This window comes from Nansenia antarctica (genome assembly GCF_963989245.1).
Source record: "Nansenia antarctica genome assembly, chromosome: 15".
NCBI classification, from domain to species: Eukaryota; Metazoa; Chordata; class Actinopteri; order Argentiniformes; family Microstomatidae; genus Nansenia; species Nansenia antarctica.
The window spans coordinates 9,251,614-9,277,481 of NC_137685.1; the positions used below are offsets into that span (position 1 = coordinate 9,251,614).

Genomic DNA, 25,868 nt, shown 5'->3' on the forward strand with positions numbered 1-25,868 from the left:
CGCCGCGGTAAAAGGTCACCAGTATCTCCTGCTTGCTGTGTTCCTTCCTGAGGCATCTCAGGGTGTATAGCCGCTGTTGTGCCCTCTTGATGGTGCCTTTTGTGTTGTCCTTCCAGGTCAGGTCATCCCGCATGTGATGTCCCAGGAATCGGAGGGTTGAGACTCTCTCCACGCTCTCTCCGTCGATGAGCAGGGGCTGGATCTCGGACTTTTTCCTCCTGAAGTCTACGATGATTTCCTGGGTCTTTGACTTGTTCAGCAGCAGGTTGTTAACAATAGACATAAGACATAAGACATGTTCATAAATGTTTATCTTCAGGGGAAAAAGTGCAATAGAAATGTGCAATAACTCTATTCTAAGTGCCTATTTATACATTTATATATGTTTACAGTATTATTACAGTATTATAACGCCACTGACCTCATGTCTTTTAGCTTGCTTTTATAGTTGTTTTTATTTTCTTAAGATTGTTGTCTTTATTTGCACTTGACACCACAGACCTCATTGTCTCTTAGCTTGTTTTATAGCATTTCCGCTTTTTAATTGTCTAGTGTGTAATATTTGTGAGTTGTTATATGTGTGTATATGTTTGTGAATATGTGAATATGTTTTCTGTTTTTGCACCTTCAGAAGAACCACTACAATTTCATTGTATAGGGAACTGTACAAGGACAATAAAGTCTATTGTATTCTATTCTATTCTTTTATTTTATTATTTTTTTTTCAGATTTTATCCCTTTTTCACCCAATTTGGTATCCAATTGAACCCAACCTAACCTAGCCCAACCTAGCACCCTGCCTATTGCGTAGGATCCGCCGCACGACCCCGTGGCCGGCAGCCCCAGAGGAGATCGCCAGGCAGACTAGCTGACTGGCTCCTCGAGCCCAGCACCGTTATTCCGGCACCCCGGGGGCGCTGTTGCGCGACGGATCCTTGTCCGGAAATAGTCCTATACCGCCCTCTGGAGCGGCCGCTCAATATGCCGCTCCCTGTGTGCCTCGGCCATATCCGGGTCTGGCGAGACCGGGATTCGATCCCAGTCCCCGGTGGGCAGCTTGCACTAGTGGCTAGTGCTTAGACCGCTACGCCACCGCGGGGCCTATTCTATTCTATTCTTGAGAAAGTAAACAAGCCATGCAGAATATGATCTAGGCCCTATTCTAGGTTTTAACACAGGTTCATAATGTGTTTAGAAATTATTCAGAAGAAATTATTTTGGTGTGCCAGTGTTAGGGTTGGTTGGTAGGTTGGTAGGTAGGTGGGTTGTTGGTTAGTTGGTTGGGTGGGTGTGATGGTTGGTTGGATGGTTGGTTGGTTGGATGGTTGGTTGTTTGGATGGTTGGTTGGTTGGTTGGTTGGTTGGTGAAGGGAGAGAGGAGAGGGAGGAGGGAGAAGGAGCTCACCCTGTGTCAAAATTGGTGATCCTTGAGCAATCCATTGAGACATTCACAGGCTTCCTTCTCCTCCTCCTGCTCCTCCTCCACCTCCTCCTCCACCTCCACCTCCACAAATTAACTGCTGGCACAACCTTGGCCCTATGAGCAGCACTTCACATCATCAGTAGCAAATCAAATCCTCAAGCCTTCTCAGGAAGCTAGCTATCATTCAGCTGTAGGTGTATGTGTGTGTGTGTGTGTGTGTGTGTGTGTGTGTGTGTGTGTGTGTGAGAGAGAGGGAGTGTGAGAGTGAGAGAGAGAGTGTGAGAGTGAGAGAGAGAGAGCGAGAGAGGATTGGGGTTGAGAAAGAGGAGGGGGGGACAGTGGGGTAAATGACTCCATCAGGCCTCGGTGTGTAATTTGCAGTGAATCAGACCTGAGAATGAATCCAGTCACAGCTCTAAGGGTCCTGAATCGACTGCTGTGACAAATGACTGCTGTACCACCACTGGGCCTGGAAGGGCCCTTTTTCCCAGGGTTTTATAAGAGCCAGGGAAATAACAATGTGTCTTGAATCAAAGACAAACACAGTCACATTTCTCAACAGCGTAGTTTGTTCTCCGCATTCGATTGAACTAGTGAGTTCCACTTGTAGCCCTATTTGCAAAGCCATCAGTATCTGAAGGAGCAGCAGTGTTTTCACTATTCCCCCGAGCCAACGCTGGTTGTCAGAGGAGAATACATGTGTGTGTGTGTGTGTGTGTGTGTGTGTGTGTGTGTGTGTGTGTGTGTATGTGTGTGTGTGTGTGTGTGTGTGTGTGTGTGTGTGTAGATCAGAGTCCCACAGTACACAACAGAGTAAAATCAAAAAATCAAAAAATCAAACAACTCAATCAAACGCACACCCTTTCAAATGCACGAGGCGCCTCTTCAATGACTTTGACTGGACTTGAACTTGTGATGAGGTATCAAAATGAAAGGTATCACTGATAGGTAGAGAGGGATTCTGGAAAAGCCCCGAGTCTTTTGACTCCCAAGCTTTTCATAAATGGTAATCGACACAGATCTATCCATGGTTGGATGTTTTTCTGCAAGTCTGAACAAAACCAACAAGTAGGACTGTGATCTATTGTTTGAAAAAAATCGTCTGACATTCTCAAACATCCATCAAATAAGCAGGAGCTATTTGAAATACTGTCAGGCACAATAAAGAGTGTGAAGTGGGAAAGTCTACATCACAAAAGACCCATCTGCACTCTCTCAAAGCTCTTCAACTGGTGCTGAAAGACACCGCTGTCATACCCACTGCAATTGCTGGAACAATCTACAGAAATAATTTTAGTCGGATGTTCTGGTGCAGCTTGGGCAATTTAGGCTGTTAATTGAGAACTTCCATAGTGAAGGATAGTTTCTCCTATGGGCACCCCTAGTTTAAATGTCTGGTAAAATTAATCTCCAAGTGATTGAAAGCAAACCTGAACACTAAATGCTACTAAGTTAAACATGACACCTTTCTGCACATTCTTTTTATTTTCATTTTACAGAGTTTTTACTTTGTACCATTTAGAGGTTAGGTTTGCTTCTTTTCACTTAGATATTAATTGCCCACCTTGGTGGCCTCATAGCTGGCTACGGCCATGATTACAATGAGCCCGGCCTCTGATCTCTACCTCCCCCAGCCTCCCCCGAGGCATAGTACACCCAGTGGTGACAGTGGTTTACAGAGACAAGAGATGTGGGGCCCTATTATACACTTCATAAGTCTTAAGCAATAAGACGAGGCGGTAGATCTAAACTTAAGACGTGGAGGCGTGGTCAAGGCCACTTTGCTATTATGCGTGCGGTAGTGGGCGCCTAAGACCCGGCGCTAAGCCCAGAAATTAGTCATGGGTGTGTTTTGGGCGTCTTCTCAATCAACCCAATCAGCGAGCCAGGTGCCATTCCCTTTAAGAACCGGCTGCGTTAAGTCATAAGCGCTATGCTATTATGCAGTTCATAGGCGCTAGACTTCATGCACGTTTTGAAACACGAGCGCGCCTCCGCGGTTTGCGCATGCGCGCTCGTGTTTCAAAACGTGCATGAAGTCTAGCGCCTAAGAACTTTTCAAACCACTTCTTAGCGCTAGGCGCAAAGTCAGATCGCATAATAGCAGGGGCGCCTAACGCACTTCAACAACATAATATGAACACTCCCACAATGAGTAATATGCACGGGAGTCTTACGTCTTATGTGTGGGCGCCTAGCGACACCTGCATAATAGCAGTAGCGCGTATGAAGCGCATAATAAGGGTGGCGGTAGGTCTTAACCTGGCGGTGCGTCTTAATTAAGACTTAAGACGGCAAGTTAAGAAGTGCATAATAGGGCCCGTGATCATCACGCCATAGGCACCAGAGTTCTTCATTAGGCCTTACAATGGGTGAGCCTCCTCTGCTGTAGCTCATGAGTAATGTTCAGTATGCTAATATGTTTACAGCAGGGCAGGCTGGTGGAGGTAGACATCGGAGGCGAACCATTCCTTATTCTATTCCATGCATTACGATGAGCCCGTCCTCCGACGTCTACCTCGTCCAGCCTCCCCTGGTCTGCGGCGAGCTGGCCTGTCCCGGGTGTTGAAATGCTCACGTCTCTCACAATGGCACTTTGGACTTATAGTATTTATAGAAACATTTTCAATGTTGTGACCCAAAATAACATAACGATTGTGTAATTAAATCCTTGTGATTATTAAATGATTATTATTGCTGAAGCATCATTTCATGTGTAGCATGAGTGTAAATATCTGTATGTTAGTTTCAATAAACACAAATAAATAATAATACACATCAAGAAAAACACGTTTTCTTTTGACTAGGGGTGGCAGAATGTTTGACCTCACTGTATGCTCATCTGCAAAAGAGCCCATGGTCTCAGTGTGTTCCTCCTGTATAAATAAAGGTTAAATAAACGAAATAAACATGTGAAAACTTGGTGGGTAGGCAAAAAGGGCAGCTCCATCAATAGTGTTAGCATGACACAAGGATGGCACAGATAGGTACTCTACACTTATCAGCTCAAGCAGACGTGACTTTTGAGAAACTTTTGAGAGGGCAAGTTGAGCTTGCCATTATTTGAATGGGCTGGAGGAACATGGTGGACAGGAACGTCTAACTTCATCTGTGTTTTACATGCAGTTTTTAATGTCATTCATGGAGTAGTAGCAATCGTTAGTGGATTTTTTTTTTTTTTTTAAATCTATAGTATTTAATAATACTATTACTTACTTACACCCATAACAACAACATCAACCACACAGTAGCAATGGGTCAGCAGTATTAGAATGTTTCTCTCAAACACACTAGACTGCACATCTCAACCTGTTCACTGGATGGAACCAGTTCTGACAATGATCACTTGACAGTGGCTGCTGATTGGACCTGCCCTAACTCCCCCTACCGCAACACACACGCACGCACACGCACGCACGCGCGCGCACACACACACACACACACACACACACACACACACACACACACACACACACACACACACACACACACACACACACACACACACACACACACACACACACAGTAGATTTGATGCCATCACAATCCTTTAGAATCTCTGAATTTAGAATGTTTGGTTGCTGAGCTCAAAATATGATTTGAAAATATACACATTTGACTCATTACCATAGAAACTAAGAATTATAAAGATGCAATTACTTTTGAATATGTAGATGTCACAATCAATCCTAACAACTTCAGCAGAATGTTTGAGATTAGAATGTTTGGTTGATAGGCAGCCATGTTGAATGGAATTCAGTTTTGGTGGCAACAACCCCAAGACTAGACCTGTGACTTATTTCTACAAGCTATAATTCCAAATTTTTCAAAAATGAGCGTCCATATTCAACAAGTTGACTGTTCTGCCACACTCCAGGTGCTCTCTGCTGCTGGGGAGGGAGGCAGGTGTGCAACCAAGCCTCGGCTCACATCTCCAGTGAGTACCTCTCTCTCGCCCAAAACTCTCTCCAACTCTCTAAGTATTTGTAAAACTGCATAATTTGTGAAGAAATTACATTGTAACAAGAATTATTCAGAAATGTATCATGACTTCTTCTACAGCCTCCCTCTCCTCAGCCTCACACACCTGTGCAGGCAGCCGCCCCTGGTCTCCCACCCTGGGACACCTGGCTGAACTGGGAGCAGCGGTTCAGACACAACATGACCGTGCTCCAGCACCACTGCTACCAGATCATGCACGACCACAACCTGTCTGAGCAGGAGAAGGGTCGTCTGGTCCACATCTACAAGGGAATGATGTCCAGGGCTTTGAGTGACCACCAGAGAGATAGAGAGGCCATCATTCGTTCAGTAGCATTGCTGAAGAAGAGGAAGGCCAGACTTATGGAGGAGGAAGAGGAGGAGGAGGTGGAGGTGGAGCCTCCAAGGAAAAGGCAGAAACAGGAAGCCATTTCCGGGGTTCCAGATTTGGCTGAGGAGATGGACTTCCTGTGTCTGAGACTTGGGTCCCTCACCCTCTGATTGACAGCTTGAATTATTATTGATATGTTTTGAAAAAGTAGTATAGTAGAGGTAGTACTAAGATGAGATGGTAAGTAAGATAAGATACAATATGATTTTGAGACATGATGAATATATCAATTATAACTGTAGCACATCCACGTACATGCACATAGAACACACACACACACACACACACACACACACACAGACACAGACACAGACACAGACACACACCCACACACACACACACCCACACACACACACGCGCACACACACACACACACACACACACACACACACACAGACACACACCCCCACACACACACACACACACACACACACACACACACACACACACACACACACACACACACACACACACCAGTCTGGTATTCATATTATTTCATTCAGAATGGCCGAGCACAGCAGAGTAGAGAGAAGCAGAGAACAGAGGGAAAGAGTAGAGGAGAGGAGGAGAGAAGAGAGGAGGAGAGGAGAAGAGAGGAGGAGAGAAGAGAGGAGAGAGGAGGAGAGGAGAGGAGGAGAGAAGAGAGGAGGAGAGGAGAGAGGAGGAGAGGAGAGGAGAGTTCACTGAAGCACAACACCCCCATCTGCTGTCGGCTGGGCTAGAACACCAAAGAGGAGGAGAGGGAAGAAGCTAATAATAATAACATATGATTATGTTAATAACATATCATGGTGAACAAGTGAATTAAGTCTGAGAATGGTATTGTATTGTATCGTGGCACGATGGATCAAGTAAAGCCACCGATGTTTGGAGTCGGCAGGGACTTGTGGAGGCTGACAAGCCGGGTGATTTACCCTCTGAGTCCAGCATAATCATGGTCCCCTCCCCCTCTGTGTCTGTGGAGCACCAGGCCGTAAAACACCGTCATCTGCTTGGCTCTGGCTGGAATGGCTGTCCATAAAAACACAAACATCTGGAATGACCCCAACTCAAACCACCGCCTCAGGCCAAACCACCACCCCACCACCACCACCACCACCACCACTACTACCCCAGAACCATGCACCCAGAGCTGGGCTTGAACACCTCTGTTTCTCTCCCTATTGAAATTCAAGCGGTGAGCTCCAGGAAAGGAGAGGTTATTAAAAATCCATGTTGTCTGGGTTTCCAGAGTGGAGTGTACACGCCTTTAAATCCAGGATCAGATCTATCTGGACTATTTTGAGTCGTGTTGGGGAAATCAATCTGATCCGTGGATAGCTAGAAAGTATCTGGATCATTCCTGATCCAGATTAAAAGTGTTGAAATACCAGACCCGCTGGGCGATGGCATTGCAACATTCATGAAGAGTGGAATTTGACCTCGGGAGCAAGCTAAATGTTTTATGAAATAGTTCTCTCAACAGGTTATTCTTTACACTTTATCTCAACTTGAATGAACAGGTTTTTGGAACACAGACACATTCACAGCAGACTCTACTACAGTATATAGTCAGTCAATAGAGTCAGTCGACATACTTTGACAGACACTATTGATTGAGCTGTCACTCACCATTAGTCATTGGAGCACTGATCACTCAATTCAGAGCATTGATGTGTTTAGGTTCGTCCCACCACGCTGTCCAACCTCTGCATCGGAAAATCATTGAAAACGTTTGACCATCTGTCCATTTATGAATGTATTCAATATAGGCAGAATAGCGCAAGGCTAGATTCATCTTCAAAGGCAATGTGTAACATTCACGTTTTCTAACATGTAACATTCACGCTTTCTACCATGTAACATTCACACTTTCTACCATGTAACATTCACACTTTCTACCATGTAACATTCACACTTTCTAACATGTAACATTCACGTTTTCTAACACGTAACATTCACACTTTCTACCATGTAACATTCACGCTTTCTAACATGTAACATTCACACTTTCTAACATGTAACATTCACACTTTCTAACATGTAACATTCACGCTTTCTAACATGTAACATTCACACTTTCTAACATGTAACATTCACACTTTCTACCATGTAACATTCACGCTTTCTACCATGTAACATTCACACTTTCTAACATGTAATATTCACGCTTTCTAACATGTAACATTCACACTTTCTAACATGTAACATTCACGCTTTCTAACATGTAACATTCACACTTTCTAACATGTAACATTCACACTTTCTAACATGTAACATTCACACTTTCTAACATGTAACATTCACGCTTTCTAACATGTAACATTCACGCTTTCTACCATGTAATATTCACGCTTTCTAACATGTAACATTCACACTTTCTAACATGTAACATTCACGCTTTCTAACATGTAACATTCACGCTTTCTACCATGTAATATTCACGCTTTCTAACATGTAACATTCACACTTTCTAACATGTAACATTCACGCTTTCTAACATGTAATATTCACGCTTTCTAACATGTAATATTCACGCTTTCTAACATGTAACATTCACGCTTTCTAACATGTAATATTCACGCTTTCTACCATGTAACATTCACGCTTGGGCCAGGGGTGTTCTAGAGGAGGGGCCAGGGGTGTTCTAGGGGAGGGGCCAGGGGTGTTCTAGGGGAGGGGCCAGGGGTGTTCTAGGGGAGGGGCCAGGGGTGTTCTAGGGGAGGGGCCAGGGGTGTTCGAATCGTGCATTTATGCAGAAATGCACCAGCAAATGTCCGACACTTCAAGTCCATTTCAGGGGGTTATATTATTATCAGGGAGGATGATGTTGTTGGCAGTGGCGGCTGGCCGATAGAGGGCGCTGGGGCGCCGCCCCCACCTTCACTTCCTAGTTGCGATTTGTAAAAGTTTTTTTTTTAAATAAACATTGTTTATTCACAAAATGCGGCTGATATTCTGTCGGCGCCAATCAGCATTCATTAAAAATCCTCCAATACAATAAACATTGTATCTGTGTGTGTGTAAAATTCACTGTTAAAATACATATGCAAGTCTATCGCAGGCCAAATACTTTTCGCTTACACGTGAGCAGCGCTCCAATTGGCTGTCTCTATTTCTCGGCCGGGGCGCAAAAAGTTGCGTCCTGAATATCCGGTTGTATTGCAGACAATGCATTATGCTGAGGACTTCCGACTTCCGGGCTTCCGGACTTCCGGGCTTCCGGACTGCTCTCCTAACAAATTAAGTTGTTTACAATGTAAACAAATTGAACAAATGGATTAGAAGGAGGCATCTTTTGTTCCCAACTTGAGGATATTGCAACTGGACCTATTACCGAAGTCAAACTTCGTTTGTGGTCGCAATCTCCGCACCGGCTGTTAGGCTGCTACTGTTGGTGTTTTGCGAAGCCAGTATACACAAACTCGACCTGAAGGTAAGAGAGTCAGCTAAGATAAAAGCTACTTCAAACATTTAGTAATATCGTCAGCATGGTACGTTTTCTAATGTCGTCTTTTCGCTTGTTTGTTTATGTATTCACCCAGCACACGCACACACACACACACACACACACACACACACACGCACACGCACACACGCACACACGCACACACGCACACAGGCGCACACACACACACACACACACTCACACTCACACACTCACTAGAGGGGATGAAGAGGTCTGTACAGGCGGGTAGAGGGGATGAAGAGGTCTGTACAGGGTGGTAGAGGGGATGAAGAGATCTGTAGAGGAGGGTAGAGGGGATGAAGAGGTCTGTACAGGGGGGTAGAGGGGATGAAGAGGTCTGTACAGGGGGTAGAGGGGATGGAGAGGTCTGTAGAGGTGGGTAGAGGGGATGAAGAGGTCTGTAGAGGTGGGTAGAGGGGATGAAGAGGTCTGTACAGGGGGGTAGAGGGGATGAAGAGGTCTGTAGAGGTGGGTAGAGGGGATGAAGAGGTCTGTAGAGGTGGGTAGAGGGGATGGAGAGGTCTGTACAGGGGGGTAGAGGGGATGAAGAGGTCTGTACAGGGGGGTAGAGGGGATGAAGAGGTCTGTACAGGGGGGTAGAGGGGATGGCGAGGTCTGTAGAGGTGGGTAGAGGGGATGAAGAGGTCTGTACAGGGGGGTAGAGGGGATGAAGAGGTCTGTACAGGGGGGTAGAGGGGATGAAGAGGTCTGTAGAGGTGGGTAGAGGGGATGAAGAGGTCTGTACAGGGGGTAGAGGGGATGAAGAGGTCTGTACAGGGGGGTAGAGGGGATGGCGAGGTCTGTACAGGGGGGTAGAGCTATTCTCATGCTAAAATCGACTGTAAATCCAGATTTTAAAGTTGATATTCTTCCCCGTGGAGCATGCCCCCATAACCTGTGCCCCACCTAAAAATGTTAGCACCAGCCGCCACTGGTTGTTGGACAATTCTGATTAAATTCCACCGCGGTGGTCAAAGGTGGCAGATGTCCAACAGACTTATGTTAATCTCCTTTAAGGCTGTGGCTTTTAACATGACAATAGTTCATTTCTAAGTCATTACATTTCACTGAATGCCAGAGTTCTCTTTGAGTCCAACTGTCATGGACTCCAGAAGGAGGGTTTAGTCAAACAAATGTTTTTCAATGTATTTTTTATCAGTGAAATGTATTTGTAGAGCACTTTTTACATAGACAACAATGGTACAAAGTACATCACAACAAGAACAGTACTAACAATATGATCTAACAGCGAACCATATACCCCCAAAAAGCAAGCCAAGCTAAAAACTCCCCAGATCAGAGAAAAACATAGGGCCCAGTTTTTGAAGGAAAAACTCCCTGGGAGGAAGAAATCTTGAGAGGAACCAGACTCCCATCCACCCATCCTCCTCTGGCTGATCCGGTGCTGTGTGACCCAGTGGGTTCAGAACTGAGCTCTCTAAGCAACACTCCATCAGACAACTTTACAACAACAAACCTCCACTTCAAACCACCTCCATTTTTCCAGGTAAGGGGGCAGAACATTGACAGATCCATCCAGACTCCCCCAAGGCAACTTTCTGCGACTCAACTGAATCCATTCCAGAGTAAATAATATGTCACTGAGACTAAATCAATGACCTTTTCTCACTCTGAAATGGCTTCAGTCCAGTGTGAAGTATGTCCTGTAGGTGACTCCTAGTGGAATTGTCTAGAGTGGAGCCAAGGAGAAGAGGAGGGAGCTGTCTGGAACTCTGATCTGGTGCTGCTCAGCCACACAGAGGTTGGGAGATGCTAAGTGAGATCCTTGGGATGACCCTAATCCTAACCCTAACTCTCATCTTACCCATAACCCTTACCTAACCCAATCTCTTCATTCCTCACTTTTTGTGTACAAAGCATAACTGTATAAACTCCCAGGTTACCCAACCTCAATATTAAAATTCAAAAAACATCAATTACCTGACTCGTTCTGACTGAGTTACCTGACTGAGTTTCCTCGGGTCTTTACCGAATTGGGTAAATCAGATTTTAGTTGTTGTGCACCTCGCTGCTGGAACAATCTGCAGAGAACGTTTCAGTCGGTTGTTCTGGTGCCGCTTGGGCAATTTAGACTCTTTTATTAAGGACCTATTCATTGAAAAACGTGTTTTTCTTGATTGTGTTTTATTATTTATTTTTGTTTTACGGAAACTAACATACAGATCTGTACACTCATGCTACACATGAGATGATGCTTCAGCACTAATAATCATTGAATAATAATCACAAGGATTTAATTACACACTCGTTATGTTATTTTGGGTCACAACATTGAAAATGTTTCTATAAATACTATAAGTCCAAAGTGTTTGTGTCATGGTGAGGGACGTGAGCATTTCAACACCAGGGACAGGCCAGATCGCCGCAGACCAGGGGAGGCTGGACGAGGTAGACGTCGGAGGACGGGCTCATTGTGTCACCACTGGGTGTACTATGCCTCAGGGGAGGCTGGTGGAGGTAGAAATCAGAGGCCGGGCTGATTGTAATCATGGCCTTAGCCAGCTATGAGGCCACCAAGGTCCGGACCTTTTCCCCAAAATATACAGTGGGGTGCAAAAATGTGGGCACCCCTAATCAAAATGCCTTTTACAATTCATATCTAAGTGAAAAGAAGCAAACCTAACCTCTAAAATTTGGTACAAAGTTAAAACTGACACATTTCATCACATTTTAAAGCAAGATTAATTTTTATTTTTAACTTTTGACAGTTTCAACCCTGCCAGCAAGTACTTTGTAACTCCTCCTCGGGCAACTACAACAGCATGTTTGAGATCTCTCCACAGATTTTCAGTAATATTCAAGTCTGGGGACTGTGATGGCCATTCCAAAACCTTCATCCGTCTTTCCTGGAGGTACTTCATGGTTGATTTTTAGGTATGCTTCGGGTCATTGTCTTGCTGGAATACCCAACCTCTCTTCAACTTCAATTTCTGGACTGACCTTCGAACATTAGCCTCTAGTCTAGAATGTCTTAATATTTGGTGGAATCCATTCTTCCTTCCACCCGCACAATACTGCCTGTGCCCCCAGCTGCTACACAACCCCAAAGCATAATGGATCCACCTCCATGCTTAACAGTTGGCAAGGTGTTCTTCTCTACAAATGCTTCACCCTTTTTTCTCTTTTCTTTTCTTGGTCTTACAGATCTTGCCCTGACTTCAATTGTTCCATTTATTTTCAATGTTCTGATGTTTCTGACAGAGGAAATGGGTAGTTTGAAACATTGTAAGAGTTGTTTTGTAGCCTTCTCCTTGATGGTGGAAGTGAATTATCTTGATTCTGACATCCTTGGACAAGTTGAGAGACAACAGCCACCATAGTCGGATACTTTAGAAGTTACTTCAGAATATATAGTTCAACCCTGGAATTATATTCATATAATATCATTGAAGCCCTAACGAATAAATCACCTTGGTCTGGGCCTTAGTAATCATCTTCTCAAAAGATAAAGAATAATCCAAAAGGGTTCCCAAACTTTTGCACAGGGCCCTTTTCCTTTTTTTTATCATTTAAAAACACATTTAAAATGAAAATAAAAAGAAACCTTGCTTTAAAATGTGCAGGCCCTTCATTCGAAATGATCTTGAAGCAACATAATGTGATATAATCAATAAGGTCAAATCAACCTCCCTGATCCCTCCTCCCGCAGAAAACAAGTCAGACAGACCAGTAAGAGAAGAAGAATGCCAAAAAGATTATGGTAGAATACTCTAGATTTATTTCAAATAAAAAAAGAAACTAAACTAAACCAGACCATGAGGACAGAGAGGATAACATAGAACACCTCTCTCTGCCTTCAGACTCACTATTTCAGACACCCTCACTGATTCCTGCACATGCTTCTCTTCTCTGTAGAGCAGCACTTGTATTCATTCCCTTTACACACCCCCTCTGTCCACCTGCACTTGTTTTTATGCCCCCATACGCTCATGTCTGCTCATTCTCTGCTTTTAAGCTTTTCTGTGTTAATGTTAATACTGTTTTCTAATGTTTGTTGGCCTGTTTCGTAAGTGCTTATTGCTGTTGTTGTATTTGGTGGCTGTGTCTCAGTGGTTATTGTTGTACCGTATTTATGTTTGCTTGGCTGTGTCTCAGTGTGTATCGTTGTATTGGTTTGTTTACTGGCTGTCTTAGTGTCCATGTTGTATCGCTGTGTTGATTGGTCGTGTCCCAGCGCTTATTGTTGTATTATTGTCTTTCCTGACTGTGTATCAGTGCTTACTGCTGTATTGTTGTGTTTGCTTGGCTGTGTCCCAGTGCGTTTTGTTGTATTGTATTGTCTTGTGTTGCCTGTCTGCTTTTTGGCTGTGTCCCAGTGCGTTTTGTTGTATTGTATTGTCTTGTGTTGCCTGTCTGCTTTTTGTGCTTACTGTTGTATTCCATTCTTGATGTCCGTTAGTGCTTCTGTTGTATTGTTTGTGTTACATGCATGTGTTTAATGCTTATTGTGCTTTGTTTTTAACATGTTTTATCGTTCAGCCCCCCTCCCCTTTCCCCTTATTGCAGGCCGGCATTGTAAATAAGAATGTTGTTCTTAATTGTCTCGCCTGGTAAAATAAAGGTTAAATAAAAATAATAAAAATAAAAGGACAGACAGAAACACAGAGAGGAGGAGCAGAGAGAGGAGAACAGACAGAAGAACAGATCATTTCTACCAGCCAGTACGGTATGTCTGGCATAAGCCAGGTTGTTAATTCCCTCTCCCTAGGTGTAGTTATGATACTGATCACTAGATGGCAGACCCTCCCCATGTGATTTCTGCCCAGTCATGTTCCCCCCGTAAGCACATCCTCGGCCTCCAGCAGCCTCTGTGGCCGTTAGGTGGTGGTCTTTGATCAGGAATCCCCCTCATCACACATTGTTACTCGTGTGAGCCAGTGTTCTGTAGTAGGCTCATGTTATGCAGTGTGATTTTAATGTGAGGTGTTTCTAAAGTAAGCAGGGCTTACAATGGCCTTAGTGGGACACCCCTGTTAAGATCAATAATAATAAAATAAAATAATAATAATAATTATTATTATTATTATAATTATAATAATAACAATATGGAATCAATTGTAATTCGTGCCGATATATCAAGAAGTTTGTAAAGAATGGAATTCTGATGTTCTGCATTTCCATGACCGTCTCCTGCTGTAGATGACATGTGTTTCATTCACACATGTGGCGGGCATTCTATTCCCTGATCCAACGACTGACACGTTTCTCCACCAAAAGCAACGCTACACCCTCTAGAGAGAGATCTGAGTGCGGCACTCACGTTATCTAATGAGGAAAACAAAATTAACGAAAACTGGGAGACAGGATGACTGGGGGTACTGAGGGACTGGGGGGCTGGGAGGCTGGAGGATTGGGGTAGTGGAGGACTGGGGGACTAGGGAACTGGGGGACTGGAAGAATGGGGGACTGAGGGGCTGGAGAACTGGGCTACTGGGGGGGGGGGGGGGACTCGGTGGGACAGGAGGTCTCGTCATCTCTCGTCAACTCCTTCTCTGCATCGATCAGGGAACAGGACGGCTCTTGTTCCTCTATAAATACACGCAGGGTGCTATCAGAGCTCCGTAGGGAGGTGGGAGGGAGGGAAGGGGGGAGTGAGACATTATTCTCTCTCTCCACCCTTCCCTCTCTTTTGTCCCTCTTTCTTTCCTCCTGGGTGGCTATTTCTGGGTGGATCTATACAGGACCTGAGCTGTGAGCACTCTGGCTGGAGTCAGGTTTCAGAGGAGGGGGGCATAGGGATGGGGATGCAGGGACCAATGGGGGGGGGGACAGGGATGGACGGATTATGCTGGGTTAGGGTTGGTTTCTGGGTCCTGGATCAATGGGAAGAACCAAGCCCGTCCTATCCTGGGGTGGACCGTCCCTCCAGAACCATGGCTCCACCAATCAAGTGTTTTCCAACCCACCAGGAAGTACACACTTCAGACGGAGTAGGGAGAACAGAAGCACAGACCTGGGGGGGGACTGGAGGATGACACCAGGGGAGGCTGGGGGAGGTAGAAATCGGAGGACGAACTCATTGTAATGGACGAAACGGAAAGAGGAATCATATCAACGTGTTTGATACCATTCCTCTTGCGTTCCCACACTCATAACAATGAGCCTGTCCTCCGATTCCTACCTCCCCCAGCCTCCCCTGGATGAAAGGGAATCCAGAGCATTACTATGGTACGTTTTCCCGGGTAGGGAGACAAACAGTATAACTTATTCAACAAACATCAGTGGATGATCCTGTGGGGGATTGAATTTTCTGTTGTGTTTCATCACATGAAGAAATAAATGGTTGTAGCTGGTGGATCTACGCTGTTAGCATGCCGTTTGTAGGCTCCAGAGTTGGGGGGGGGGGGCATCCATCCACAACCTAGAGACTCCTTTCATAGCAGGGGAGGCTAGTGGAAGTACAACACCAGGGGAGGCTGGTGGAGGTAGAACACCAGGGGAGGCTGGGGGAGGTAGAACACCAGGGGAGGCTGGGGGAGGTAGAACACCAGGGGAGGCTGGGGGAGGTAGAACACCAGGGGAGGCTGGGGGAGGTAGAACACCAGGGGAGGCTGGGGGAGGTAGAACACCAGGGGAGGCTGGTGGAGGTAGAACACCAGGGGAGGCTGGTGGAGGTGGAACACCAGGGGAGGCTAGTGGAGGTAGAACACCAGGGCTGGTGGAGGTAGAACACCAGGGGAGGCTGGTGGAGGTAGAACACCAGGGGAGGCTAGTGGAGGTAGAACACCAGGGGAGGTAGAACACCAGGGGAGGCTAGTGGAGGTAGAACACCAGGGGAGGCTGGTGGAGGTAGAACACCAGGGGAGGCTGGTGGAGGTAGAACACCAGGGGAGGCTGGTGGAGGTAGAACACCAGGGGAGGCTGGTGGAGGTAGAACACCAGGGGAGGCTGGTGGAGGTAGAACACCAGGGGAGGCTGGTGGAGGTAGAACACCAGTGGAGGTTCAACAGGGGGTAGGACTGGCGTGAAAAGGTTGCGTATGTATGAAAGCCAGAACATTTACGCACACACATATTCTGATTTATAACAGTGCGCAGACCTTTTTTTCCCCTTTAAAAATCACAATCAACTCTAAATTTTGCGCACGTGAGCGAGCGTCTTGTCTCACCGTTTTAATGCTCATAGTTGCAGCAGTCAATGAAATGCCCCTAATTAATATAACACTAGAACAGCTGTGCCTATTTGACCTACTATCAGAGCCGCCTTCGGGTTCAAATGACCATAGTCTTTAGAATGGGAAGCTGCGACTTACACACAAAGACCACCCGTTGGTGCGTCTTCTAAATTAGCCTGCCTCCTACACAGAAAAACTGCAAAATAGCTTTATACTAGCTTATCCTGACGTGATTTTGAAAATGTAAGGATACTGGGTGGTAGAACGCACATATCAAGGAAAAGTCATAAAAGGAGGGTCCTGAAATTTGATCGAGTGCAAAGGTATGATTTTTTTTACTCACTTGGTCAAATGATCCCACCCATGGCTGTTCTAGTGATAATCAACGGTACGTAAGGTACGCAACGTTTATAAATGACCCCACAGGGGAGGCTGGTGAAGATGCCATGGTTACTGTGTGTTTACTCAATATATGGGGAGGTCTCTCTCTCACCTGTCTCTCTCCCGTTTCTCTACCCACTGTCTCTTTACCCTGTTTCTCTACCGCCTGTCTTTCTCCTCTGTTTCTCTACACCCTGTCTCTCCCGCCTGTTTCTCTCTCAGTCTCTCTCTCTCTGTGAATCAATCTGTCTGCCAAAAGAACACACACACACACACACACACACTCACAAATTGACCGCTTAGGATAAATAATTTAATGCAGTTACACCATCAATATATGTTCACCTTCAGTCACAAAGGAGAAATACAAAGCAAACCCCAAACCCCCATCGTCACCATCCCTCCCTCCCTCCCTCCCCCATCCCTCCCTCCAAAAAGTGAAGAATACAAAACAAAACAAAAAAACAACATCAACAGTCCATTTTATATTAGTGTACAAGCTAGAAACCCCAGGGTCAGTACAGCAGAAGTCCAAACCCGGGCAACTCTCACAGTTCTCTTCCTGAAACACCACACCAACCCAACCCAACCCAACCCACACACACACACACACACACACACGACACAGACACACACACACACACGACGCAGACACACACACACACACACGACGCAGACACACACACGACGCAGACACACACTCACACACACAAACACGACGCAGACATACACGCATGCATGTACGCCAGATGCACAGGAGCACACACACACACACACACACACACACACGGATGAGAACTCAAACTTGTTAATGAAGAGGTGAGTGTCCAAAATTACTCTGCACATCATCATTTCTTAGATTCACCTGCAACCTTCTAACCTAACCCTAACCCGACCCTAGCTTAACCCTAATCTGACTCAAACCTAACCTCCTAAACTAACCCTAACCTAAGCCGAACCCTAACCTGACCCTAACGTGACCTTAACCTAGCCTCCTAGCCTATCCCTAACCCTTCTCATGGTGGTATACTGTGGTTGTGGAAACGTTGTGTAGAGTTTGTTTACCAAGGTTATTGTTAATCTGTGGCGTGGCCTAAGACACTGGTTCAGAGGCTCAGGTGGGAGGAGGAACAGGTAGGAGGGATACATGTTACCTCACATTAATAAGTGACTACACCAAACTGTAGAATAACGTTTCCAGTAACAGTCTTAGAGCTCCTCTCATCATCGGCTAGGACACCTGCCAGGGCTGATAGACGATCACAGAAGATTGTGACGGACAGGGAGGTGTGTGACAGGCGGGCAGGGCAGACAGGAGGTATAACTCATAACGATGCTACCGCGCTCAAGGACAAGGTTGGCTGTGATTGGCTGTTCCGCAGTCTTGTCAGGAAGTAATGGGTGACAGAGATAGGGCAGGTGGGAACATTGTGTCTCCCGTTTCATCAGAGCCAAGATCTTAACACTGTGTGTGTGTGTGTGTGTGTGTGTGTGTGTGTGAGACGATCAATAAACCATAAATTATAGACCCGAAGTATTGATTTTAAAAAAAGTTACAAATAAGAAAAAAGTCAAGAGAAGTCTGTCTTGTCTTGGACCTCTGGGCTCAACCAGCCAGCGTCGCCGACAGCCTCAAAGTACCGGCCAAGGACACGCTGCAGTAGTTTAAGGCCTGGACTACACGTATATGGATATTTTTTTAAGCAGATAAAAAAAACAACTGTCCACAGCACAAAAATATCTCTGTCCACACGAAAAGGCCAAAACTGAACACGATCTGTCAAATACCGTAGAAGAACGTTATGGGCATGCACAGTCTGACTGTCAGCTGTAATCAAACGGCGGCAGTGACTCAAAAACTCTTTGAAACAGACAGAAAAGAAAAGGACAAAACAGACAGAAATGCAAGTTATGGCGACCAAGAAGAAAGCAAAAACGGATTATTTTGTGTGGACCGACGATGACGTTGAGCCATTGTTGCTGTAGACAACCGTTTTGCTTCAATGCGCATGTGTGAACGGCTTGACGCTTGACGTCATTGCATCGACACCAGCTCCGTTTAACATAACCACACTGACCCACTCAATTGGATATATTTTTATTTCTTCGCCTTTTTATCAGTTTAGAGAAATCTCAGTTTATGTGAGTGAAAACGCTGTGTTCATTATGGTTGAGAGGCCCAATTGTACAGAAAAATATCCATATGTGTAGTCCAGGCCTAACTCACTAACTGCTAAAGAGCTCCGGAACACTTACCACCTAGAGTGCTAAGTGTTTCATGTGGTGTTCACCTAGCAACAACACTTTGATTAACTACAACATGAAGCATCGTCATGTATGCGTTTTTGGTGAATAAAGGTTACCCATGGCGCTCTAGAGTGTTGACCATTTGGAGACTTCACTCCCCCTTGGTGCTAAATGAGTTTAAAAAAGCAACTTAGAAATACATTTGGGCTACGCAGAACAAATGTTGGTAACAGTTTTAAGTACGGAGTACGGATAAGCTTCAGTAATGTACCAGTGAGTGGAGAGTGGAGTAACTGGAAGGCCGCCAGACCTAGTTATATTAAATAATATTAAAAACATTTCAAATAGGTGTGCTACATTCCTCTTGTCCACCACAATGGAACCGATGGTTTACAGCAGTCCCAAAACAGCGAACCCCGCCCACCCAGACAACGCCAGGCTTGACAAACTACAACAAGCGCACCGCAAGTGTTTGGGAAAACATTGTAAACACTATTTTTGAATACTTTATTAATACATTGTCAGTTGAACAAACAGAGAGAGTAACAGCCAGAACAGATCCAACCCCAGCCTAGCCCCCTCGCCAGCCTAGCCCCCTCCCCAGACTAGCCCCCTCCCCAGTCCCAGACCTCCCTAGCCCCAACCCTCTTCAGGTACACCTGGGGTTGATGGATAGGCCTGTCTGTTTGTCCTTCCTTCTCCTCTATCACTATCAGCCTGCTGTGAGTCTGCTCAGACAGACAGACACCCGTTCTCTCCCCTCCCCTCCCCTACCCTTCCTGCCCCTCCCTGCCCCTCCTCTGTCCCCTCCTCTGTCCACCCCCCCCCCCCCCTCCCCCCGCTGCTGCAGACACCTGATGTAGGACACATGATTATTCTCCCGCCGACACACACACACACACACACACACACACACACACACACACACACACACACACACACACACACAAACACACACACACACACACACACACACACACACAGACAGACACACACACACACACACACACACACGCCCTAAAACCCAATTATTGTGTTTTCCTTTGACCTTCTCCTCTGCTGGGTGTGTTGTGGAGCTGGACAGAGTCCTGCAGAGTTGGACCGTGCTGCTGGCCAGGTGGGTCAGCCTTTGGGCTATACAGGCTCCCGGAGGTGAGGGCAAACTGTCCTTGAGGAAGTGTATGTGTGTGTGTGTGTGTGTGTGCGTGTGTGCGTGTGTGTGTGTGTGTGTGTGTGTGTGTTGGAGTGTTGGTGTGGGGGGGGTGTACTACATGTGTTTGTTTATGTGTGCGTGTGTGTGTGTGTGCACGTGCTGTGCGTGCATATGTGTGTGTGTCTCTGTGTCTGTGTCTGTGTGTGTGTGTGTGTGTGTGTGTATACATGTATGTGGTGTGGTGTAGCGTATAAATGGCCGGTGCTCAGTTCTCCAAACCTGGGGGGGGGGGGGGGGGGGGGGTAGAGACTTAAGACTCGGCTGGCTGGGGTAGGAGGGGAGGGGGGGTAGAGAGTAGGTACTGGGGGAGTAGAGAGTAGGGGTATTTGGGTGTGTTAAGACCCCGCAGGCCGGGGTACTGGGGGGGGTAGAGGGTGGTGTTAAGACCCTGCAGGCTTGGTGTAGTCCTCCACGCCGGTGATGGTGGCCTTGCAGAAGAAACAGTCCTTGTTATTCATCAAATGTTGATTGATGCAGGCTCTGGAGGGGACAGAGAACAGAGGGGCGTTAGATGCACATGAGTGTGTGTTTGTGTGCGTGTGTGTGTGTGTGTGTGTGTGTGTGTGTGCGTGCGGAGCAGAGGGGAGGTTTCAGTCATGTTCAGCGTTTCTAAAAGTGCTGAGTCACAACGGGACAGCGCAGAACCTCGCTACGTGTTCAACACCATTAACTCAAGGCCCAGAATGCATCTGTCCGTCTCCACCATCGATCAGGACGAGCTCCCTCCTGACTCTGAAGGCAGAACACTTTTTGCATTTTAACGTTCTTTATGCCAAACTAAAGCCGTGATGTAAGAAGACCATAAGGGGAAAGAAGTCCTTGACTTTTTAGCTGCTTTTATCCTCAGCGATCCTTAATCAAGAGCGTGGTTGTCTCTCTGTGTCAGGGGGTCTCAACCCCATTAATGTAACGAGCCTCCGCTGGCCGCCCTCGCCACTTAGAGCGCCACAGCACCCGTGGTTTCTGGGAAATGGACGTAAAGAGGCGGACGGAATAAAGTCCTTGGTGCTAAATGTGTTTAAAAAAGCAACGAAGAAATACATTTGGCCTACGTAGAACAAATGTTGGTAACAGTTTAACACTAGAACAGCCATGAGGGTTCATTTGACCCCTGTGAGTAAACTTTTTTATATCTTTGCACTCCATCAAATTTCAGGAGCCTCCTTTCATGACTTTTCCTAGATATGTGCGTTCTACCACCCAGTATCTTAACATTTTCAAAATCACTTCAGGATAAGCTAGTATAAAGCTATTTAGCCGTTTTTTCGATATTTTTAGCCAGCGGAGGTAGACATCGGAGGACGGGCTCGTCGTAAGGCATGGGACGGAATGAGGAACAGCATCAAACACGCACGGCGTTCCCTGATTCCATTCCATGCATTACAATGAGTCCATCCTCCTATTTCTACCTCCTTGATTCTTTTTCTTTTTCTTTTGTTTAGTTTATTAAAACACATCCCAAAACCATGCACTTCATAGAGAATCGTCGAGGAGAAAAGTACCTCAAGGACTTGTTTCCATTCTGGTCTTTCGGTCCATTTCCCATAAACCATCTGTGCTATGGCGCTCTAAGTGGCGGTGGTGTGAGAGCCGTTTCCATTAGCGGCGGCCAGCGGAGGCTCATTATGTTAATGGAGTAGAGACAAGCCTGACACCGCCGAGCTACGGTGGCCCAGGAGGAACAAGGGGCGTACAGGTAGTTGTTGATGTGATGCTGGGATGGAGAGAGTGTCTCAGGGGTGAGCTAGGAGGTCTGTGTCTGGACAGGGCCTGATGATGACGATGGTGGTGGTGAGGGTGAGGACGATGATGAGGGTTCTACACGGGATGTTTAAACAACGTGGCGCTGGACTAGCATTATGAACATCGGCGTTTGAAATGTGAGAAATGTGAAAATGCGCCAAAAATGACCTCGAAAACACTAAATTCACTGAGGAACATCGTAATGCTTTCACTTTCTCGTTATGAACAACGATGTCATTGGAGATCAACGGTAGTTAATCTTAGTTAATCGTGACGAAACATACGTTTAACATAAATGATTGCCTTGAAATTTTTACATAGTGGCACCGCCAAGGTCACAGCGACAGACACCGTTTGGGGAGAATGATGAAGACGATGATGACGATGACCATGAAGGTGATGATGATACTCACTTGCAGGACTTGTGGGAGCAGGGTTTGAAGATGGCTGAGATGGAGTGGGCGTAGCAGATGGGACACAGGTCGTCTTCACTGGTGGGCTGGAGGGGGAACACACACACACAGACACACACACAGACACACACGCACGCACGCACACACACACACACACACACACACACACACACACACACACACACACACACACACACACACACACACACACACACACACACACACACACACACACACACACACACACACACACACACACACAGTTAGATACAGGAGCAGGAATACACACACACACACTCACACACAGTAACAGATTGACAGATAATATAACACTTTTGCTAGCTATGGTCCACATAGCAGAGCAGTGTGATAATACGTATTTATGATAAAAGTCTTCAAAATAAATAATTAACACATATAGTATTAATAGGGATGCCCTGATACAATTTTTGTTGTAGGAGAGGAGAATTTTTCATTTCAAAACACATAGTATTAATACCACCAAGAAAGGGTTTTGTACATCAATCTGTGGAGTGAAGCAATGGAACAGTTTGAATGTGGAGTTAAAGCAATACAAACATGGTCTTCATAATGTACAGGGATGTACAGGGATAATCACAAGGTGTTTACAGGGGTTATTGTTTATTTATTATCATTTATCATTTGGGTTCCTAAATATATATATATTCTGTATGTAAATACAGTATTAGAATTTCAGTGTGTGTTGTTAGAATGAATGGCACCTGGCACTAAAGCTACAAACACAGCAGTAAACGGTGTGGACCTCAATTCTTTCATGCCTCGGGAATATAACATTGGCGACGAGGATGGCTGAGTTTTCACTACCACCACCGGCACCTTTCTTGTCTGTGCCCGGCGAGCCTCTGGTTCCATGGGGGAGATGGGGAGGAAGCTTTACAGTCTACCTCGAAGCCATGGAACTTATGGACATTTCGGATAAGTGGAAGACGGCAAGAGAATTGAGGTCCACACGGTTCAATGCTGTTTGTAGCTTTAGTGACAGGTGCCATTCATTCTAACAATGTGTTTTGACTGGCTGATCATGCGTCAGTCTAACGGGTCAGTATCACAGCGTTCTGGACCTAGTTTCAGCTGCCTCTCCTCCCGCCTCTCCCTCCAACATCACCCCAGTGCATTGTGGGTCCAACCTGCTGTGACCCTCCCTGTGGAGACTTCAGCCTAGATCTGTCGTTTTCACTTTTCCCTCCCTCCTCCTCTCTGTCCCTGCCTCCTCCTCCTCTCTCTCTCTCCCTCCTCCTCTCTGTCCCTCCCTCCTCCTCCCCTCTCTCTCTCTCCTTCTCTCCCCCTCCCTCCCTCCCTCCCTCCATCCTCCTCCTCTCTCTCTCTCTCCTTCTCTCTCTCTCCCTCCCTCCATCCCTCCATCCTCCTCCTCTCTCTCTCCTTCTCTCTCCCTTCCTTCCTCCTTCCCTGCCTCACTTTCACTTGCTAACTCCTGTCCTTCCCACCCTCCTCCTCTTGTCTTCTAGGAACACAAACAGATCATTAACACCTGTATCCCCCCCCTCCTACCTCCCCTCCACCCCCCCATCCCCCCACACACACTTACCCAAATGCCTGCAATTAAGACCCCTATACTTAGACAGACAGCCACAGGACACTGCACTTGCACGTGTGTGTGTGTGTGTGTGTGTGTGTTACAGAGAGAGAGTGACAGGACTGCCACTTAGCGTACAGTAGCCCGCTGATAGCCTTTTAAACGCTGCGTTCTGCTCTCTCTCAGGGAGGACATCATCTCTTCATGACTGGCTCAGCTGTGGGGCCGACCGCCCAGGTACCTGCCTGCTGGACCGCGGTGAACACACGCTCAGCTGCACATGGACCTGACACACTGCTGCTGTTCTCCTTCACTGGTCGAGAGCAGTATCTGTGTGTGTGTGTGTGTGTGTGTGTGTGTGTGTGAGAGTGTGTGTGTGTGTGTGTGTGTGTGTGTGTGTGTGTGAGAGTGTGTGTGAGTGTGTGTGTGTGTGTGTGAGAGTGTGTGTGTGTGTGTGTGTGTGTGTCATTCAGAAACACGTGTCACAGCACAGGCTTCAAATTCATCCCCGTGGGCGATGACTACCCTGGCTCATAATTCTGTCACCGCAACACACACACACACACGCACACACACACACACACACACACACACACACACACACACACACACACACTTCAATATGACATCGACACCCAAGGATCCCTGTGACTGTACATACAGTATTACTGTGAATGGGCCATACGCCATAAACCTTGATTTATTCACGAGCTATCTGATAGACCTCTGAAAATGGGTCCATAAAACTGAGCTATTGAGAACATTCCTGTATTAAATCATATTATAGAATATGTAATAAAGGAAGGTGGGCGGGGCGGGGGGGGGAATTACAGACCACCCAAGCCCTAAGATCATAGGGGAACTCTTTGAAGAACCACTTAAGGTTAGAACCCTTTTGGGTTAGATGTAGAACCCTTTTGGGCAGAGAGCAGGAGAGAGGAGAGGAGTGAGGAGAGGAGGAGAGAGGAGAGAGGAGAGGAGGAGAGAGGAGAGAGGAGAGGAGGAGAGAGGAGAGGAGGAGAGAGGAGTGAGGAGAGGAGGAGAGAGGAGTGAGAAGAGGAGGAGAGAGAGAGGAGGAGAGAGGAGTGAGGAGAGGAGGAGAGGAGGAGAGGAGGAGAGAGGAGAGGAGAGAGAGGAGAGAGGAGAGGAGGAGAGAGGAGAGGAGGAGTGAGAGTGAGAGAGGAGGAGAGAGGAGAGAGAGGAGTGAGAGAGGAGGAGAGAGGAGAGGAGGAGAGAGGAGTGAGGAGAGCGAGAGAGAGAGGAGTGAGGAGAGGAGGAGAGAGAGAGGAGGAGAGAGGACAGCGAGGGCAGAAGAGAGGAGAGGGCAGAGAGGAGGAGAGAGGAGAGAGGAGAGAGTGAGAGTGAGGAGGAGAGAGGGGGCAGAGAGGAGGAGAGGGGGCAGAGAGGAGGAGAGAGGGAGGAGAGGGCAGAGAGGAGGAGAGAGGGAGGAGGGGCAGAGAGGAGGAGAGGGGCAGAGAGAGAGAGGGAGAGAGAGGAGAGAGAGGAGAGGGAGAGAGGAGGAGAGGGGCAGAGAGGAGGAGAGGGGCAGAGAGGAGGAGAGAGGAGAGAGGCAGAGAGGAGGAGAGAGGGGAGGAGAGGGGGCAGAGAGGAGGAGAGAGAGAGAGGAGGAGAGGGGGCAGAGAGGAGAGGGGAGGAGAGGGGAGAGAGGAGGAGAGGGGGCAGAGAGGAGGAGAGAGGGGAGGAGAGGGGGCAGAGGAGGAGGAGAGGGGGCAGAGAGGAGGAGGAGAGGGGGCAGAGAGGAGGAGAGAGGGGAGGAGAGGAGGAGGAGAGGGGGCAGAGAGGAGGAGAGAGGGAGGAGGAGAGGGGAGAGAGAGAGGAGGAGAGAGGAGGAGAGAGGGGGCAGAGAGGAGGAGAGAGGGGGAAACAATCGAGGAGGCTCAAGAGCATCCAGACATG

General features: G+C 46.8%; 1 protein-coding gene across 1 annotated transcript in view; it reads right to left on the reverse strand.

The window, feature by feature from the left end:
- Positions 1-20,599: 20,599 nt before the first annotated feature.
- The window catches only part of rnf123 (ring finger protein 123), a gene marked incomplete at its 3' end in the record, with an annotated part of 162,270 nt that continues 157,001 nt past the window's right edge, over positions 20,600-25,868 (reverse strand). Inside the window, exons 38-39 of the mRNA XM_080545540.1 lie at positions 22,376-22,461; positions 20,600-20,699 (exon numbers count right to left, since the gene is read on the reverse strand). Coding sequence (XP_080401666.1) covers positions 20,600-20,699; positions 22,376-22,461 — 186 coding nt within the window. The remainder of the gene's footprint in view (positions 20,700-22,375; positions 22,462-25,868) is intronic.